General features: G+C 39.2%; 2 protein-coding genes across 4 annotated transcripts in view; one reads left to right on the top strand and one right to left on the bottom strand.

Moving 5' to 3' along the window:
* MARS1 (methionyl-tRNA synthetase 1) overlaps positions 1 to 17620 on the bottom strand; it is a 29786-nt gene extending 12166 nt beyond the window's left edge. Inside the window, exons 1-11 of one of the 2 annotated variants that reach the window (XM_026673913.2) lie at positions 17265 to 17620; positions 16264 to 16354; positions 14496 to 14595; positions 12188 to 12322; positions 10451 to 10526; positions 9673 to 9845; positions 9028 to 9140; positions 8217 to 8333; positions 7526 to 7729; positions 5757 to 5958; positions 3701 to 3775 (exon numbers count right to left, since the gene is read on the bottom strand). In XM_026673913.2, coding sequence (XP_026529698.1) covers positions 3701 to 3775; positions 5757 to 5958; positions 7526 to 7729; positions 8217 to 8333; positions 9028 to 9140; positions 9673 to 9845; positions 10451 to 10526; positions 12188 to 12322; positions 14496 to 14595; positions 16264 to 16354; positions 17265 to 17436 — 1458 coding nt within the window. In that variant the 5' untranslated portion in view covers positions 17437 to 17620. The remainder of the gene's footprint in view (positions 1 to 3700; positions 3776 to 5756; positions 5959 to 7525; positions 7730 to 8216; positions 8334 to 9027; positions 9141 to 9672; positions 9846 to 10450; positions 10527 to 12187; positions 12323 to 14495; positions 14596 to 16263; positions 16355 to 17264) is intronic. The other variant, XM_087956477.1, reaches the window with a different exon arrangement.
* A 1998-nt stretch (positions 17621 to 19618) lies between these two features.
* ARHGAP9 (Rho GTPase activating protein 9) overlaps positions 19619 to 19863 on the top strand; it is a 39410-nt gene continuing 39165 nt past the window's right edge. For both annotated transcript variants that reach the window (XM_087956481.1, XM_087956482.1), the window contains exon 1: positions 19619 to 19747. The gene's annotated coding sequence lies outside the window, so the exon portion shown is untranslated. The remainder of the gene's footprint in view (positions 19748 to 19863) is intronic.

The raw sequence follows: 19863 nt of genomic DNA on the forward strand, positions 1-19863 counted from the left end.
CAGACCCAAGACCTTTGGCACCTGCCGCTGTTGCTTTCCCTTCTGCCCATTCCGCCGCCACGTTTGGAGCTGCCGTTTCCGTGTTTGGAGCTGCCGCCGTTTTTGGAGTGCTGCCGCCATTTGGAGCACCGCCCCCACGTTTGGAGCTGCCGTTTCCGTGTTTGGAGCTGCCGCCGTGTTTGGAGTGGTGGCGGTGCTCCAAATGGCGGTGGTGCTCCAAACAGCGGCAGTGCTCCAAACGTGGAAGCAGCAGCTCCAAACATGGCGCCGGTGCTCCAAATGGTGGCGGCACTCCAAACATGGCGGCAGCTCCAAACACGGAAGCGGCAGCTCCAAATGTGGGGGCAGCAGCTCCAAATGGCGGCGGCACTACAAACACGGCGGCAGCGGGAGCTCCAAACATGGCGGCGGCACTCCAAATGGCAGTGGCACTCCAAACACAGAAGCGGCAGCTCCAAATGTGGCGGCGGAATGGGCAGAAGGGAAAGCAACAGCGGCAGGTGCCAAAGGTCTTGGGTCTGCAGCAAAGGTGTTTGGTGGGAGTAGGGAGCTCTCTGTGTTTCGCCATGATCACCGTTAGGAGCGGCTGGTGGTGAGGCTGCCAGCGGGCACTCTAGATAAGGATGAAAGGGGGGAATTAAGTCACCCCGAAAAGACGGCCTAGCCGTTTTTCGGGCTCAAAAAAAAAAGGCCCGGCCTTATTTTATGAGAAACACGGTAATATCACATCTCTGCTTGCATCAATTTTAACATTTTCTCTTTTGTACTTCTAATGCTTATGTACTACTCAGAGTAACAAGTAAAATCAAAATTAAAAATAGTATTTAAAGATAAACACATTCCTTATACATAAAAAACATTACATGCTCAGTTGTGGCAAATACAGTATTCAAGTTTCTAATACTCAGAAAGTATATCAAAAATGAATCAGAAAGTATACTTGCAGAGAGGATAGGACAAAAAAAATATATCCTGTTCCTTTATATAGGGTTGATTTTTCATAGTTGTCAAAGTCGAGACATCAATTTTGTCCCTCAATACAAAACAACGCAAAACCAACTAGAAATTTGTATTACACAAAAAAACAAAATTGGAGCCAAAAATCAAATATAGTAATGCTCCATCCTCCAAAGGATCATAGAAATAATTAGTAACTATTTCAACTACCTCTCTTCAGTTTCTTATATGGAATACTGACTTAGAAGCCACTATTAATTCTTCTAACACACCTTTCATCATCATATGTACATTGTATATATATTTTCACAATGCCTGTATATTTGAAAGAATGAATGTTTGAATGAATCCAGCTGAAGGGTTCAGCCCTACTATTCCAGTAATGTGACAACTGACCACATCCCACATACTAACCAGAGCATCTCCTGCAAGAAAGAACATTTAAGAGTCCAGTGTGTTGGAAAATTTTGGTCTTAGTAATGATTTACCTTCTGATGAACATGACTGCTTGTCACAATTTGGCCTCTATTTATGAAACAATACATGCTTGGTCCTCCATTCTTTCTAGTCTTTTTGCAATCTCCGCTTATACTTTAAATTTGGGCTTCTAGTTGTATTTGGATTTTACCAAATATCATGCAAAGTGATATTTTACCCAGCTAATTTGTTTCATTCAATGTCTTCCTTTTTTATTATTTATTCATCCCTTCTTTAACTGGCCCTTCTGGAATACAACTGGGATTTTGTGTTTCTTTATCCTAACATTAGTAATATAAGTAGTCCTTGGTTAATGACTGTTGGTTAAACAACTTGTTTAAAGATATGACAGTGCTGAACAAGGAGTCCTATGACTGATCCTCAAAGTTACAGCTGTAGCAGCATTCTGTCACATATCTTGATTTGGGTATCTTGGCAACTGAGTCACAATTACAATGGTTGTGGTGTCCCATGGTCATGTAACTGGCATTTGCAACCTTCACTGCCAGCTTCTGACATGTAGCATCAGTATAGGAAGCCAGCAGGAGTGGCAAATGGCAATCACATGACATTGTCCTTAATGAACATGTGACATTTGATTAATGACTGTAACTGGAATTGTAGAACTGCCACCATTGAGTCAGTGCACTTACGGTATGTAATATTGCACTTTATGACTACCGCTTAGTGATAGATTCCCATCCCAATTACCACTGTTAACTGAGTACCTTAATCCAGGTAGGAAATGAAATTTTCTGGTGCCCTTCTATGGATCAAAGTAGTTTGCTCATCTGAGGAGATGAATTAATTTTCCTGAGCCTGTACCAGTCGTGATTACATCCATTGTCAATTTTTCCCCTATCAGAACATTACAACATGACAATATGTAATAGAAGGGTCAGGGGTTCTATCTTAAATATGCCTTTATCAGAATTAGTTTTATGAAACATGATGTTCAGAGCAGTATTTTTCAGTATTAAGTTACCATTTAGTTATTGGGGCTTTATAAGCTTTAAGATGCTGTCAAGGTTTGCCCAGTACTCCCCAGTTTTGATGGTAGAAATCATCCCAGTGCATACCATCTTTTGTTGGTAACTAGGCAACTTGAAAATAATTTCAGATATGTCATAAAATGTGAGCGTAAGTTCTCCTAGACTGTTAATAACAATTTTAATGAAGTGACTATATTATTGTGGTAGTTGATATCAACTATCAATATTCAGCAAATCTGTAGAGCACTCGCATCATTTTCCAGAAGTTGTACTATTTTCGATGAGCAAATGGAAAATTATTTGAACTGGTTCCTGTACTATCAACTTTATTTCTGCTTCACAATGGACTAATTTCAGTCTAAGAAGATTTTTCAAAGATAGCTCCTGTTAGGGATAACATTGTTTACCCTAACTGGTTTGGGTAAAAATAATAAATAAGTTATCATGGTTTGTTGGTTAAAGTGTGTGTAACTTTAACTACAAGAATGTAATTAAGGGTGTGGTTGTAAAAGCACCATAAAAGAAGCAAGTCAATTGCAGCTCTCTCTCTCTCTGGCTTAATGATCCCTAATTACTGGATGGATTGATGACTGCGTTTTTCCTTACTGGAACGGAGGAGAGAAAAGAGTGTTGATTTCTCAACGGAGAGAAGAAATAATACGGACTGATTTATTGTAAGTGAACTGACATTGGTTATTCAACACGGACTTTGCAAATTGAGTATCCTCGGCTGGACTGACTGAAATGATACATGACTAATGGACCGTTTATTTTGACTATGCTATAATTCCTAATGGAATAAACTATATTTTTGATAGCACAAGCATATCTGATTTTTACTGCATGTTAACTAAAATACAAACTTATCTCACACATTTACCTGTCTGCCTATCTGACTACGCTACACATTCTGTTTAGTTTGTTTTCCTTAACACTCGTTGGGGAATTCAGGCTTAACAGCTCCAAGTGAAGTTCACTTTGATAATCAAATTAAATCCTATGTCTTCACGATCATGTTAGGCCTCATCAAAGACTGGCATAACTGGTAAACTAGCTTAAACTGGGTAAAGGAGATGTGCCTCCAGATGCAAAGCTGAATGTAGAAATACACCCATCTGCTCAATTTAGAGTTCGTTTACTTGTCCTGAAGAAGAACACCTCTGTCCAATCTGGATTCAATCTAAGTTTATTGACAGCTTATCACTGCCACACATGCTGATTCAAAGAATCACAGAATGCTGCCTTCTAAGGCAGGACAACAACAAGAGGCTCACCTTGGGTAGATCCAAGAAGAGGTGTTGGGAAGATTTCACCACAGGGGTTTCTTGGCAGACTTTGCACACTGGTTTCTGTCAGAAGAGAAAGAAGAATGCATCATGAAAAAAAAATATCTAAATGGAATTACCACATTTCATAGCAGCATACCTCTATATCTAAAGAAGCCTTTCGATCCTTTCAAAGCCAATTATCCAGAACAATGACTATGCTACGCGGAGATTGCTGACATCAAACAAACCAATATTTTGTAGTTAGGCCCATGGATAGAATGGTCATTGTTAAGAAATTAGCAGCAATGCAGGCAGAACAAAAGAAAACAATGTTTTGTTTTAAAATCCTGGAATTGACAGCAGCCCAACATAGGCATGTCTCTCTCGTCTTGTGGTACACTTCTTATTGCAACATTTTAAATACAATCTTAAATACATTTCTTGTGCATGGATAAACTTGAAGTTAAATGGCCAATGCAAACAAAAGAGGTTATTAAAAATGATGAAAAGGGAACATCCTGATGGGCTTCAGCAGTAAGAAAATATAGCTATTAGTAATAAATATGGACAAAATTAAACAAAAGATTTATAATACCTGTCAAGCTATAGGCCAGGGATCCCCAAACCCCATAACTGGCTGAGGAATTCCGAGAGTTGAAGTCCACATGTCTTAAAATTGCCAAGTTTGGAGACCTCTGCTATAGACCCTTAAGCAAATTTTGACAAGTGTACAGTGAATAGCAAAAAATTCAGATACTGCCTGTTTGATCAATTTTAACTGAGCTCCTGCTAAGAGACTTAACCTCTTAAGCATCTCTTAAGACAAAGATCCAGTAATGTTCAGGATGTGTTGAAATAATTGTGGAAAATCAGCGAGAGAAATTCAAGTGAATAATAATAATAGGAAAGATAAATATGGAGTATGCGTTTCCTTTTGTAAAACTGTAGATGGCCAATGAAGAAATAGATCAATATAAGTAACACAGCAAATAACAGAAAAAGTGAAACAAGAGGAAAATATGAGGATGTTCTTCTTAAAGCTACAATAGCAAAAATAAAACACAACAAATCTAACAAAGTAAAAATCTCAAAAATATAACATTTCCACAATGGTGGTAATATCTCAGATCCTGGGGATAGTTTGGATCTCAGTGTGAATAAAAATAACCCTATCTATTATATTGCAAGGTCTGAAGATTTAAGATAAATACTTAATTTGCTTTTATTTGACTTTCACTTTGATTGTAGCCTGCTGGATTCCCTAGTCACGAGAGAAATTTACTGTAAATAATTGTGAATGTGGATACACCCAATATTTAATGATATAGATAGATTCACAAGTCAAATTAAGGCAAGACTTGACTTATACAATGAGGACAACAAGGTTGATTTTTTATTTGTCATAAGAAAAGCACGTGGTCAAAGTATCGTATAAGCCCTGAGGCATACATTCTATTAAGGTAGGGTTTTTAAACCATGGTTTAACTGAATAAATCACAACCCTCTAGGCTCAATAACTTACAGTCAATAAACCATAGGTTACAAATCACAGCATCTGGGTAAACATCGCAAGATGGTTTAGTACATAATCATGGGAGAGGCTGAGAAGGAAAGATGAACTATCACAGGGGTATCAAACTTGCCATGTCACGTTGCCATCATGTCAGGGGTCTCCAACCTTGGCAACTTTAAGACTTGTGGACTTCAACTCCCAGAGTTCCTCAGCCAGCTTTGCTGGCTGAGGAACTCTGGGAGTTGAAGTCCACAAGTCTTAAAGTTGCCAAGGTTGGAGACCCCTGCATCATGTGACATATCGCTACATTTTTCCCCCCTTTGTGTTGCTGGAGTGGGCTTGGCCTGTGTGTGAAGCATTCAGGCATGTGGGCCGCCAGTTTGACACCCCTGAACTAGCATAATGATTGTACTCTTCTCAGGAAAGGGAGTGGAGATCTTATCTAGTTTAATGGAATTTCAGTAGAACAGATGACTTGGATTTCATCAACTCTTTATTGGAAAAGAGTCTAGATCAGGCTCAGGCTTCTGTAAATGTTTCAAAAAATACCTTAAGTTCAGTGGCATTTATGAGCTTGCCACATTTGTCACACTGATCTCCACGGGCTTCTTCATAGTTGCAGAAAGGGCAGATGCCTTCCACAAAGCGGTCTGCTAGGAATCTCGCACATTTCTCACACTTCAACTGGTCCACTGTCTCTGTCAGGAGATAGTTGCGTTCCAGCAACTGTTGGAAGATGCTTTGCGCTATTCTGAAGGGTGAAAGAAGGGGAGATGTAAGGACCTTCACTCAAATAGTTTTTAAAAGTGTAAAGTATGGCTCAGAAACAGGAACACCTGTGACAGCAAAGGGCTGCTTGTCCTTAATTTGTCTCGGTTTCCAAACCATGTTGACATGTCAATTTCATTTGCGTTTGCCCTAGTATAGTGGTGGGCAAACTGGCATGTAGGCAAAGCACCCCATGCCTTGAAAACAAAATCGCTCTTTCTGATCTTATCAAGGCCTTATTCCATGTGGATGTATATCCAGCAGTGTATACTGATCTGCAATATGTAATCCATGGCTCTGTTGTTAGTTGCCCCTGAGCGGATGAATGCCTCTCAGTGTAAAGTACAATAATATCAGGATTATTGAGCCATGATTCATTTTAATTAAGTTTATTACTGTTTACATAGCGGAATTCTAATAGGTAGGGTCAAAGCAAGGCACTCAGTTAAAATGGCAACATGTTCTAGTCCAATGACACAAACAAGGATGGGTAACTGAATGCCCTCTAAATATTCTGGAATGCACTTCTCAGTAACTGCAGCCAGCAGCCTGCTAATTTAAAATAGCTGAAGGGCAATAAAATTGGCTGTTAGGTCATCTAGGATTTAGAATGAGGAGTAAATCAAGTCAAATCCCAGAACTGATCAAGTTTATTTGTATTCAAGAAACATGGGTTGTTTTTGATTTAATGTAACCATGGCTTATTAAAAAATACTTGTTTAAATGTCCCAGTTTACCATTATGACATCTCCCAACTTTGGGAGATAAAAGTGGTAAAAATGAAAATCTTTTGGCGTCTATTTACTGCAAAATAGGATGTTTTCAACTGATTAAGAAGCTAATAAATCAGGAGCATAGCTTCATGTGAAAATTATATTCATGATGGCCAACACAGAACAGAGGATACAGAGCATATGATGACCTGTATCATTTTCAGTCCTGCTATATCCTCATTAGTGACACATGAATGAAATCTACGAAGTTTACTCCAAAGAAAAAACTCACATCCCAAATCAGTGTGTGCAATGGACATTTCTGAAGTTTTCATCCATTACCTCCCAATGATCCCCCAATTTGGCTTGACAAGGAAGCTACATGCCCCAACAAAAGTCCATTAATCATTACAGATTAAGGGGAAAGTATCACAGTAGATAACAAAGAGAAGATGACACAACTTGCCAGAATTGGGCAGTCATTTACTAACTCTGTGATTGGTAATAGTTGCTCTTCTCTGATAATGTCAAGACTATGCTTGGAGCCCTTTTGGCCAGGAGATGAGCTAAAAAATGCTTCAAATGAATAGCACTTCTTTACTCTGAACATTCGAAGTGTTCAACTTTGCACTTTCAGAAACTAGCTGCAGAAACTACCTTCAATCATCTGTCAGTCTTTTGGCCAGCTCCAAAACAGGAGACAAACTTTATTGCAGGTACAATACAAAAGTTAGGTAACCCGAAGACTGTAAGACAGAGAGGGAAGGAGGAAAAAAAGTTGTTTCATTTCTGTGTTTCTTTCCACCCACTGAAAATTCTTCTAACTGCAGTACTTACGTGGTCTGTTGTGCTGTGGTTGTGCGACCAAAGTAGTCAAAAGAGATGTTGAACCACTGGTAGATTTGTGCATGGATAGAATAGTATTTATCACAGATCTGTTGTGGTGTCAGTCCTTCCTCCATGGCCTTTGTCTCTGTGGCAGTACCATATTCATCAGTACCACATATATAGAGGGTGTTCCAGTTGCGTAGACGACAGTATCTAAAATAAATAAATGCTACTTGTTTCAAAAAAGCAGGAGGTTTATTGCTATCAAAAAGAACTACCATCTCCTATGACTTTGTTTTGTTTTTATTTCTCACATTTTTAAACCCATCCCTCAGGGATGTACCATAAAATACTAAAATATATAAAGGTGAAAAATAAATAAACTAAGGCTTCATAAGATCTTGTTTTATGTTGTCTGGAGCATCATTCATTTTATGATTGTAAATTGCCCAGAGTTACCCTGAGGTAAGATAGGCAGCTAATGAATTTTATAAATAAAAACCAGTCCAATAAAGTGCATTATTGCTATGCAAAAAAAACCAACCCTCACACCCAACATTTCCAGGGAAAGGCACAAACTTAGGAAGCAAGTATGGCAAAAGCAGAATTCAGAGACACACAGTGAGGATAATTTATAAGCCCACATGGACCAGAAGTCTGGTCTGAGTGCGGGTACCTGGAAAGAGATGCTTTAACTTACCTGGCAAAGGTATCAGCACTGAGAACACAGCCAATGATATTTCCAAGATGAGGCACATTGTTTACATAGGGCAGTGCACTTGTAATCAGCACATTCTTCATGCCTTCCACAGGCAATCTGGGGAGGACAGACAAATTAACTCAGAGATAAATTCAGATTTATAACTTGCTCAAACAACTGAGGTGGGATTGGGTCAGGGAGAGGTAAGGCAGGTGGGGAAAGCTATGCAATATACTGAGGCATCTGCAATTTAGAAAGGTTAACTCTCTCTAGGCTTATAATTTCCAGAGTTGCGCAGAAACCTCAAGAGGTGAATAATCTGTAGCTTTCTAGGCTTTGCCAAAACTCCAGTTCCTGCCACTGCCAACAGCACTGCCAACGATCAAATTATAATACAACAATATTCAGAAAGCTACAAGTTTCTATGTCATTGAGACAGATAATAATGACGCTATAGGGAATTATATGGCTATGTTTTGATAATGTTAAGAAACAACTCTTCATATTGACAATTCCCACTATATATTTAGACATAGAATGTATAATGGGTGTATTCGCCGTTTTGATCTTTAGGAGACAAAAGAAAAGGTGAGCTATTTATATTTATTTATTCAACTTATATGCTGTCCATCTCTCCTAGAGGCGACTCTAGCAGTTTACAATGATTAAAAACCAATAAAACCATTAAAGAAATAAATAGCAACAATTGGTTTAAAATTGCCAAAAATGGGAGGAAGACAGGAAGATGTAGGGGTGGGGAGGATCTTCTTTGCTATCCCTCATAACCATTTCAGCCCAGCAAGATTCTTACATAGGATGCTGTGGTTTCCAGGGGTTAGGAAGGCTGGCTGATCCTCTGCTCCAGATTTCAGCAATGGCTTCAATCTCCACATCAGACAAATGCTGCTGGGCTGATTCCTCTTCCTAGAGAGAAGGACAAACATCCTGTAAAGATGTCTGATATTCAGCAACCAACATCCATGAGTTATTAATGGATCATGGATAATTGCCAGGTAATACCAAAGTCTAAAACAACAACCATAGCACAAATCCTTCCCCTGACCTATTTCCCCCCTCCCTCCATTAAGTAATGCAATAATATTTGAGGGTTAATCCATTTAACAAAACAAATTTTAAATGGGTTATATCATCCCTTGCCTATACAGGACTACCTTTTCACCAAACCACAGTATTCCCCATTTCAAATCCTATTTAACAACAGCTGAAGTCATGGTTTAATAGTATGGAATCCCTTGAGTCTGTGAAGTATATGTATGCTAAAGTCCATCCAAGATAATAATGGACATTTGTAGTTTCTTCTTGATTCCCTACTTTGATAAGTGCAAGGAATTCTGTAATAAAATGATCTGCAATTTATTAGGCTAGAGACTTAGCATGCTGTGGTATTAAGTGAAAATAAAACAACTGCTCCACATAGGAAATACAGCAGGAATACCTTGGCTTCATTGGTAGCTGATTTCTCCAAAGTCAAACTGGGAGCAGGATGTTTCTGTAGATAGGCTTTAAGTTCCAGCAATCCCTTGGGTGTCCATACAGATTCCACGGCCTTTCTGCAGTATTCCTTCAAGTTCATGTTCTGGAACCAACTTCTCAGAGCTTTCAGCTCATCTTGAATATTAAATTAGAACATGGTTGTTTCGAGAGAACCCCAAAAGAACTCAAACATTAGCCAAGGCGCCCTTTCTAAACCTTAGGACATTTAGTTGTTGTTCAAAAAAGTCAGCAAGGGCAGGCAATCCATGTCTGAAAAGAAAAATCTTGCCTCCCAACTATTAGTCTTCCCTCACAATTACAGATTTGACAGCAAAGGTGAATAGCCCCTGGGCAGCATTTCATGCAATCAGCCACGCCACAGAATCCTGTGGATGATGGCCTGGTGCAGAAGATATTCTCCAAAGACAGGGTGTTTGTTTGTTTTTTTTTTTTGTTATTTTGAGGAGCATGGGACTTTAGCCATTATCTAGGTAACCTCTATATTTAGAGAAAGGAGAAAGTTGAGAAAAGGAATTTTTTTCCAACAAATATGAATTGATAAAGGAAAAGCAAAAAAAATGGCTTGTGTAAATTAGCAGCAGACATTGATACCTCCTGTCAAAGCAGGAAGGCCATCTTTGGTGCCTTTCCCAACTTTGGTAGATAATAGGAATTGAAATCCGGCAATTTGGAGGTTATCAGGTTGGAGAAAGCTGAATTAAGCTGTGGGCATCACTCACTTGGTAAGAAGGAGTCATCTCTTAACAGAGGAAACAGAGACCCCCATAAGACAATATCAGCAGCGGACTCAACATCCTGGATTTAAAAAAATCAGAATAAATTAGTTCAGTCTGGATATGCAGTAGGAGCAACTAGCATATTTCACTTGCACTGGAAAAAAAACATTTCCCAAATGTTCAGGATAGAAACTTCTTTAACAGTACACATGTAAATTCTCATCTCCACCATGAACACTACCAAGAGAAGCTAGCATAGCAATGACCACTTCAGTTTAATTGGCTTTACATATGGTAATTTTTATTTCCACATTCCAGAATTTGATTCTATATAAGATGATATACAACAATAAAATTAGTTCTGAAGTAACTTTGTAAAGAAAAAAATAACCTAATGGATACTCCAGTGCTTTTTCCCAATGAAAACAGAGGTAAGCAATCTGCAACCTATACATGGGTCTCTAAGCCTTTATTTTGGGAATCTTTGGAGTCTTCCCATAATTATAATTGTATAACACTTGTGTCAGAAGCATCGCGATGCTTCTGGGTTGAAAGGATTAGCTGGTGACATTACTGTCACCTGGGGGATGCCCAGTTGTGGGCTCCTTCCATGTCCCTGGTAGGAGCTGGAGCGAAAGACAAGGGCTCACCCCTCCCCATGGCAGCATTCTGGTCTTGAATGCAGGCTTGCTAACTTCCAAACCAGTGTCCTAACCATGTGAGCCACCATATTCCTATTAGGATAACAAAATGGGATCATAAAACCTAAAAAAATCTACCTATTTATTTATTACTACTTTTTATAGGTAATAAAAAATTCTCCCAGGAATTAACCCATCTTTGAAAGAAACTTTTGTCTTCCACAAGAACCAAAAAAGAAAAAAAAAATAGGCTAAAAATCTGTTCTTCTCTGAAGATTATTCTGTTGATGAGAATCACTTCACCTATCAAGGGTCTTGGCATTCCGCAAAGGAAGAAGTTGTCCCACACTAACTAGACTTTGGATATATACGTTTTGCTTAAGGCATGAAAACAGTGGTAAAGCACCCAGAGGATTTCAGCTCACATTTCTAATTTTCTTAAGATATATGTTTTTAATCCTTAAAATTTACTAAAGTAACTCCCCATATACATAATGCTTGCGAAAATCTCAAAAGCTGCAAGAAAGCCGTGAGAGGAATTATGGTTCTCCATGTTCTATTCTGATCTTGAGTAACATTTTTATGCAGATATAATCCACATAAAACCTAACTGAAAAAGGGAACAGGAAAGGTTCCCCTCACACATACGCGCTAGTCGTTCCCGACTCCATAGAGGGCAGTGCTCATCTCCGTTTCTAAGCTGTCTGATGACGACTACGTGGTCATGTGGCCGGCATGACTAAACGCTGAAAGCACACGGAACACTGTTACCTTCCCACCGAAGTGGTCTCTATTTTTCTACTTGCATTTTTACATGCTTTCGAACTGCTAGGTTGGCAGAAGCTGGGACAAGTAACGGGAGCTCACTCCGTTACACGATGCTAGGGATTCAAACCGTCAAACTGCCGACCTTTCTGATCGACAAGATCAATGTCTTAGCCACTGAGCCACCACCCTCCACCTAACTGTACTGTGCTTTAAATTCAATTTTACAAAAAGCTAAGGTTTTATAACAATCAGTTATCCTTTCAATTCTCCCACATCTCAGCTTATACGTCAGCCAGTACTGCAAAGTCTGGTTACAGAAGTTCTTACTTACCCCAGTGAGGTAAGAGGTACCCTTTTTGGTAAGAATCTGGTCAAGATAGTCCAATGGCTTTCGGATGATGCCCAAAACATCCTCTCCTTTCTTTTCTTGTACCACATGAAGATACAAGGCTGCAGACAAAGCAGGCTGAGAGGAAAAGGAAGAATTTTAATCGATCTTCATCCTCCTTCTATTATCTTTTGTCACTGCTCCAATCATTTTAGTAAATTCATACTGTTGTACTGTTTATATCCCACCTTTCCTCCAGGAACTCAGTGACTTCCAATTTTCTCTGCAGCAAGCCTGGGCTAAGAGAGTAAGTGATCAGTCCAAAGGCACCCAGTGACCTTTCATGAGAATAGACATGAACCCAGATCTTTCCAACCTAATCTAACACTTTATCTAATATCTTAACCATTATACTGGCTCATTCTTAGGAAAAAAATGAAACACGGCAATATTGGGCTATTAGACTTCTATACCTAACTCAATAGCCCAACATGATCACAAAATTTTATGGGTAAAAAAGAAACGGCAAGTGCATGCAAACTTTGGATTCTTAACATCTGGTTTCATCTGCTTCTAGTGGTGCCTCCAAGGCATCTATCCATTTTTCTCTACAAACAGATTACCCCTTCTAATGTTGACTGTTTATATACTCCAAACTTTCTTCTTGGTGTTCTTTCTTTCACTTATATACTAATAGAATAGAATGGTAATCAGAGAAGGGCCTAAACTATGTAAAATATAGCTTTTTCTTTATCTCATTGTCTGAGTTCATGTATTATATACTAAGACTTAAACTAGGCAGAAGTAAATATGCCACAAGCATCAGCATGTACTTCTAATTTCCCACCCACTGGCTTCTCCAAAGTCTCCGGCACTTTATTTGCAATAACATCTTTGGATCTCACAAGACCCTACTAGAATGGTAGAGGATATCCCAAGTAAATAGGGTGGAGAACTAATTTGTCCTATGATATGTAAGATGTTTGCAGGTCTTTTATGGCAGTCATTTTGTGAGTGTGCTCATCACATGATTTTAAACTTTTAGTTTACAGACAAGCATGAGCTATAGCCTGCAGTCAGTAAATCCCACTGAATGTGATGAAACCAATAAACTGAAACATTGTTGGGGAAGGGAGCAATATCAGCTTCCAACATAATGGCAACCAGAAGGACATCTTCATTTCTTTCTTTTAAATAAAATGCTTTTTACTCCAAAGAGAAAAGAACTTCACTAGATTAAATACGGTAAAGGCTACAGGAAGAAACATAGCTTTATCCACATAATACACAGTAAGTGATCCATCCTATACTGGCAAAAGAAATGTTACAAAGAAATATACTATACCTGTCACAGGTTCTCTGGTATCAATTGCCTCCTCTCCACATAGCCCACTCATATAGCTGGGCATAATCTAAACCAGGAGTTGCCAACCTTTTGGACCACCAAACTCATAATTTTAGATCCCAGGGACCACTAACTGGTTCTGTGGGCATGGCCTAATTTGTGGGTGTGGCTTGGTGGTCATGTGACTGGCTGGGCATGGCTTGTATGTAAATATTATAGTTATATAAATATTGATTTTTTTATTAAAAAAGAGCAACTTTTACCCAAAATCAGGCAAAGCAGGCAGGCAGATTGAATTGCTCACAGAATCACAGATTCATTCAAAGATCTATCTATCTGCCATTGGCTAGCTCAGTCTGTCACATAAAATTTGCTTGCAAGCAAACTCACAAAATTAACTCATAACACACCATATATGTAAATATTGATTTTTTTTAATAAAAAAGCAACTTTTATCCAAAATCAGGAAAAGCAGGAAGATTGAGTTGCTCACAGAATCATTCAGTGATCTATCTGCCATCGGCTAGCTCAGTCTCTCAAATTTGCTTGCCGTGAATCTGCACTGAATTTGCTTGCAAGCAAACCTTCAGTCCTAAGGGAGGTTCGGCTGTGCTTAGCTAGAAAGCAAGAAATCCAACCATTTCCTGCTTCCTAACTAATCTAAATCTCCTGGCACAGCAGAACAGAGATGATGGTCGGAAAAATAGCAACTTAGCAGACGAGTTTGCCGGGTAAAGAGTGAGTGGGCATGGAGGGTTCCCACAGGCCATGTGGGCTGAGCAGCCTCATGTTTCTGCGCAGCCAGGATTAATTGCTTTGGGGGGGTGCTCTGGGGTAAGATTTCTCTTACGGCGGCCCACCGGTTGGAGACCGCTGACCTAAATCACCGCCTGAACAAGAAGAGCTCTTCCCTTTAAGAAAAACGTATGTATGTATGTATCCCAAATACATGGTTGTTTTACTCACCTCTAGTTCAGTTATATCCCATTCAAAAAACTGATTGGCAAAATCACTCTGCTCATTGTTAAAATTGCTTATTTCTTTTCCAGATAAGCGGAAAAAGTATCTAAAAGATAAACAGATAAAAGGGGGTGAGTTCTCTCAGACAATGCACTTCCAAGGACTTAAAAATGTTGTAAAAAAAGCCTTTGTTCTACCATTAGGTCTTGCTATCTCACAAGAGGCTAACATTAGCACTTGCCACTCTAGATTTATTTGCTTCTGGCAAAGGATGCTTCTTTCCCATGTCTAGAATACAGGTGCTCTTGAATTGAACTCAATTCTTTGTGACTATATAGTTGTATCTATTTCCTTGGTAGGTTTAAGAAAGACATTTCCCACTGCCAGTAGGTATTTGTTTCTTTGTTTTCTTTTAACCTTCCAGTCTACCCTGCCATTATTTGATGTGCTCATTTTCCAAATACTCATTAGGTCTAATCCCTTTTAGCTTTAAAGCCAAATAAAGACATCCAGGTGCAATGCTGACCCTTTCTATACAGTCCTTTAACAACTGCCATCCTTTCCCTAGTTACAATAGTATTGAAAAAGTAATTTTGTGACCTTTTATCTACAAGGTCCGTAAAGCAAAGGAAAGTTGAAGTAAGATCGTAAGCATAGGAGTGATTTCACGTAGCAACCCTTCATTTTATGACCAAGTTGCAAGTACCATTTAGGATTATCTGTACCTAGTTTTGCAATTTCATTTTTGCACCCATTACTTATACTGATAGTAGAAAGCCAGTTGGGAATAATGTTTAGAAGCCATAAAGCTGTATTCAAGACTCCTCATGAGGCTGTTATTTTCAAAAACATACATTCTGGCTTCCTTCCTACAAATTGGCATAGAAAAAGACCACTCACTAGCCATCCAAGACACTCTGCTACCTGAGATGAAGGGCAAGATGTACTACCCTGTTTTCCCATACATAATATACACGCACCACGCTCCATCTATAGAAGTTGCTCCAAATGGTTCATTTTATCCAAGAACAGCAAGGTAGCTTAAGAACAAGACTGACCAGCATTGCTACCAATATCCCATTGTACCTTCCGGCTTTCTAGTATTGGCTGGTGAGATAGTTGACTCATAGTAGAGCCAGCCCTGCATAACATTTGTAACTATTCGCTGAGGTTTTAAAATGTATACCATTGTTACCCCCTATACAAGTTAATCAATTACCGGGACATTGTGGGAAGAACAGAAGATTTTCCTTCCAGCTCCAAAGAACTGAGAATAGGAAGAGGCATCCTTACCTTCCTTCTCTATGTTATACCATTTCAATTTCCTATCACATTTTAGGTGATGGAAACAGAACTCATGGCAGTACTGAGAAAAAGAGAAGCATGCTTAATTCTCGATATTTTTTATATTAAATATATTTTAATTTCTTAAATTGCCATTAATTTCTTAATTACCATTTATGTGCCCAAAAAAATCATATTTGGAAATATCATGGCAATGATGCCAAGTGTCTACCACTCAGCATGCTTTAGGTTCATTGACATTATAAGAAAATCACCAATAAGCATCTGGACATGTGAAAATAGCTTTCCAAATTATAACCTTAAGATGTTTATGAAGCACAGTTTCTACAAGATCCTTTATTAGTATCCCCTTTTGTACTAATTCAGTGCTTCACTTACATGCCTATAATGTTTATCTAGTATTACAATCACATTATGTTTTGCAAGAAGCTTGCCCTAGAAACAGAACGATCAACACTCCATTACTTACTGAGAAATTACATTTGTGGAGAAGAGGAAGGATCCGTTTTCCAGCTGTAGAGCTGGGAGCTGTGGACGGGTGAGGAATGGTACTACATGAGCTATCAAAGAAGAAGAAAAACAAATTAGGGGAAAATTTTATCTGCATCCCAAAATCTTTTTCCAATTGAATACAGCATGTATTAAGATGACATAACAATAGGAGCAGTGTGTGCTTATATTGTGCATACATACTATGCTGTGCATACATACAGGACAGGGGTTGACAGAACACAATTACTTTTACTTGAAAAGACCATTTCTTCTTCTTCTTGAAGATTGAAAATGCTACCCCTCAAAATTTGGCAAAGTTATTTTCCAAGGCAAAATTACTAGATAATAAGGAAGGCTTTATCAAATTTCTGCTTATGATGCTACTATTTAAATATGGAGGCCTTGCCAAAGTGATGACAGGGAAGAAAAAATAGAAAAGCCTTGCCACGAAGAAATTGAACAGCCATTTATCGGCAATGGCATGGGATCTTCTGCTTAAGTGGGGAGTGGATTAAAAGTCTTCCAAAGTCCCTTCCAACTCTGTTATTCCTTATAAACTTATTTATTGGAATACACTTGCCAAGTTCATTTATATTTAGTCTGGTCAATCCATCACTTGCTACTTCTGAATGCATCACCACAAAGGCAGGTTGAGATTCTCCACCCTCATCCATGTATTCAGAAAACCCAAAAGGGACTAGAGTCCATCCCAAAGTCATAGGGGACCAGGGAAATTGAAAGGAGTTAGTACAAACAGAGAACGGACTGAAGAAAAATCCTAAAGAGGAAGGGGGAGTTTATTAATTCTGTTGCTCGCTGCCTCGAATTTTAGGTCAATAAATACCAAGATCTCTAGGATTGGAGATCTTGCAATTAAAAAAAAGTTAAAAAAAAGATTTTCGCGCGCGCCCCCTCCGGCGGACCCTGCGAGGAGAGGCTGCCGTTTCTTGGGGGAATTACCGCCCTCCTAGCACTCACCCTCTTGCGGAAGCCACTGCACCTCCACGGGCGCGCCCGTGGCTTTAGCAGCCGCCAAGACCTTCAGCCCACCGAGGCTGCCTTCGCTCAGGCACAGCTTCATGCTCCGTCCTCCCTCTGCCTCCCAGCCACGCTTCGTCCCCAGCTGATGCAACGAAGCCGGCCCTGACATTAAGGCCCACTCCCAGTCCACGCCCTCTCCCGCCTTACGTCGCGTTGGAAACGGGTCCCTCCTCCCACCTAACCCGCCTCACGCCCACTTTGGGGCCTGCGCGGTCGAGCACATCTCGCTCCCTCATCCGCGCACAAGGCCGCACCCTTTGGGACTACCAATCCCGACAAGCATTGCCTAGCCAACCGGAAGTTTTGAAGGACCAGGCCCGAGGCAAAAGGGAAAAGCGGATATTGCGTAATAATACCACACTCAGATTTTTTTTCTCGGGAGGATGGGGTGGCGTAATGTCTTGTCTTTAGCTGTGTTGAATTAGCTCCTGCGGGTAATAAAGCCCATCGTTAAACATGCTGTTGAAATCCATATTTCTAGAACAAGTTAGGTCTAAATCTGGACCAAATCTGTAATATTTAAGTAATTAAACAGCAAAACTACTATCAATTGAAGACTCGGCAGCAGTAATTTAAGTATAAAGCAGCTTGTCCAGGAGAAAAAAAATACCAATAATTTTTTTTATTAAATCAGTTTGAAGTTCCGAAGATTTTCGAATGATGCCTAAGGAAGAGTAATGAAAAACCTGAAAGCTTGCACACTCTTCTAATTGGAGTTGGATTAATACAGTTAATACCCTAATAGGAATTTATAATTTGCAAAACCGCTAGTAACCAGATTGATTATGTGCCGTGATGTCAAATCAGTGACCATATAGATCTACCCCTAACCTGGTTCTCTAGTGGTACACCCTTTTTCACCGAAACTGTCTTTCCACTTTAGTTGTCATCCTAATTCTTTCCACTTTTCCCAATATAGCTTTCTCCAGAGAGCTGTCTTCACATAATGTGTCCAAAGTAGGTTAATTTCAGCCTGACAAATCAAGTTGGTGGGAGCAAATTTCTGGTAAATTTAGGGGTTGGATATCTGACTTGTAATAGAGTTTCGCAATATCTGTATATCAATTGTTTTTTTTTTAATTTCTAAAGAAGCCACACTGGCATTATTGGGTTGCAAGTTTATTGATTAGATTTTTATCCCACTTTGTGTTTAAGAATTCAAAGTTATCAATAAACTTCTATGGCTGAGGATATATTTGACCCTAGCGATATAACACCTTAACCATCATTTGTTAGAGAAATAAATATAGCCATAGTAATGGTGGTGTAACCTTATGGATGGATGTCTATTCCATCAGTAGGCCAATAAACCTAATGCACAGTGATAGCAAAAGAAAATCACTAAATTAAATACAAAAATTAAGAGATTCAAGCTTAAACTTATGTCTATTGTGGACTTATATCTATTTATAAATAAATAGATAACAGTAATATAATGTATCTTGGAAGAGCTTTTGTATTAAAAGGCAGCCTAAAGATTTTCAAAAGAAAACAAATACCTGGTAGTGTTTTTTAGTACTTTTATATGAGGATTACACTTCCTCTCTTTAAAAGGTACTATGGTCAGTTTTTAATTTTTTAGACTACCTCCTAGAACAGGGATGTCAAACTCGTGTTGTCACGTGATGTATCACAACTTTTCCTCCCTTTGCTAAAACGGGGGTGGGCATGGCCAGCGTGTGACACATCCAGACCATGGGCTGCGAGTTTGACACCCTGGTCAGAAACTCAGGAAGTCACAAGGGTAAGGTGATGCTTCAAGAGGAGAATTGAGCAGTGGGAAGGAAAAAGAATAAAAACAGCTTTTTTTGAGAAGCGAAATAATTCAGTTAACATCAAGAAGTGATAATTGAGTGACTGACAAGTAAGCTAAGATTTACGTTCTGTGATCCATCTCTGGTTAGAAGCACATTCAGTTGAAAACAAGTTTGAAGCAGAACATCCAAGGCGGTATGCATAAATTGCATCTGTGTCATAAAACCTTGGGTTTACTTAGGTATAACCTTCTCTGATTGTGGTAGCCGTTACTGCTGTGCCTGTGATTGAAACTGCTGTCTTCTTGATCTAAACGAGATCACACTTGTTGCAAGGCTATATGTTTTATAGGCACAAATGTTACAATAAAGTCAGTTTCTCTGTCCAGAAGAGAGTATTGCAACTCAGAAATGGAGCCTCCTTCCTGCTTTGTGGTACACATAAGCAAAGCAGCAACCCACAGGAAACTATTCACCACTCTGAAGGCGGATGTGTGTGTGGTACCTATGCTTTGTACACTAAAGGTTTTTTAAAAAGGAAAATACATCTCCATTCTCTCTTCATTTCTGTGAAAGATGAAAAGAATGGCTACAGAATGGGTCCAAGACTGAAATAACAGCTGTTACTCCAGGATAGTCATCTGTCTCTTTATGTGATGGGCTCAGGTAAATATAACTGTTCTGGGATAATGAGAAGTTTATTATAGTAGGGCTACAATCTTATTTTCTTTTCTGTGGATTGTTAATTGAAATTATACTCCATTCCTCCTGTCTTACTGGCT

The sequence above is a fragment of the Notechis scutatus genome, chromosome 2 (assembly GCF_049901735.1).
Source record: "Notechis scutatus isolate UNSWTSFEM ecotype Mainland chromosome 2, rNotScu1.2, whole genome shotgun sequence".
Classification (NCBI taxonomy): domain Eukaryota; kingdom Metazoa; phylum Chordata; class Lepidosauria; order Squamata; family Elapidae; genus Notechis; species Notechis scutatus.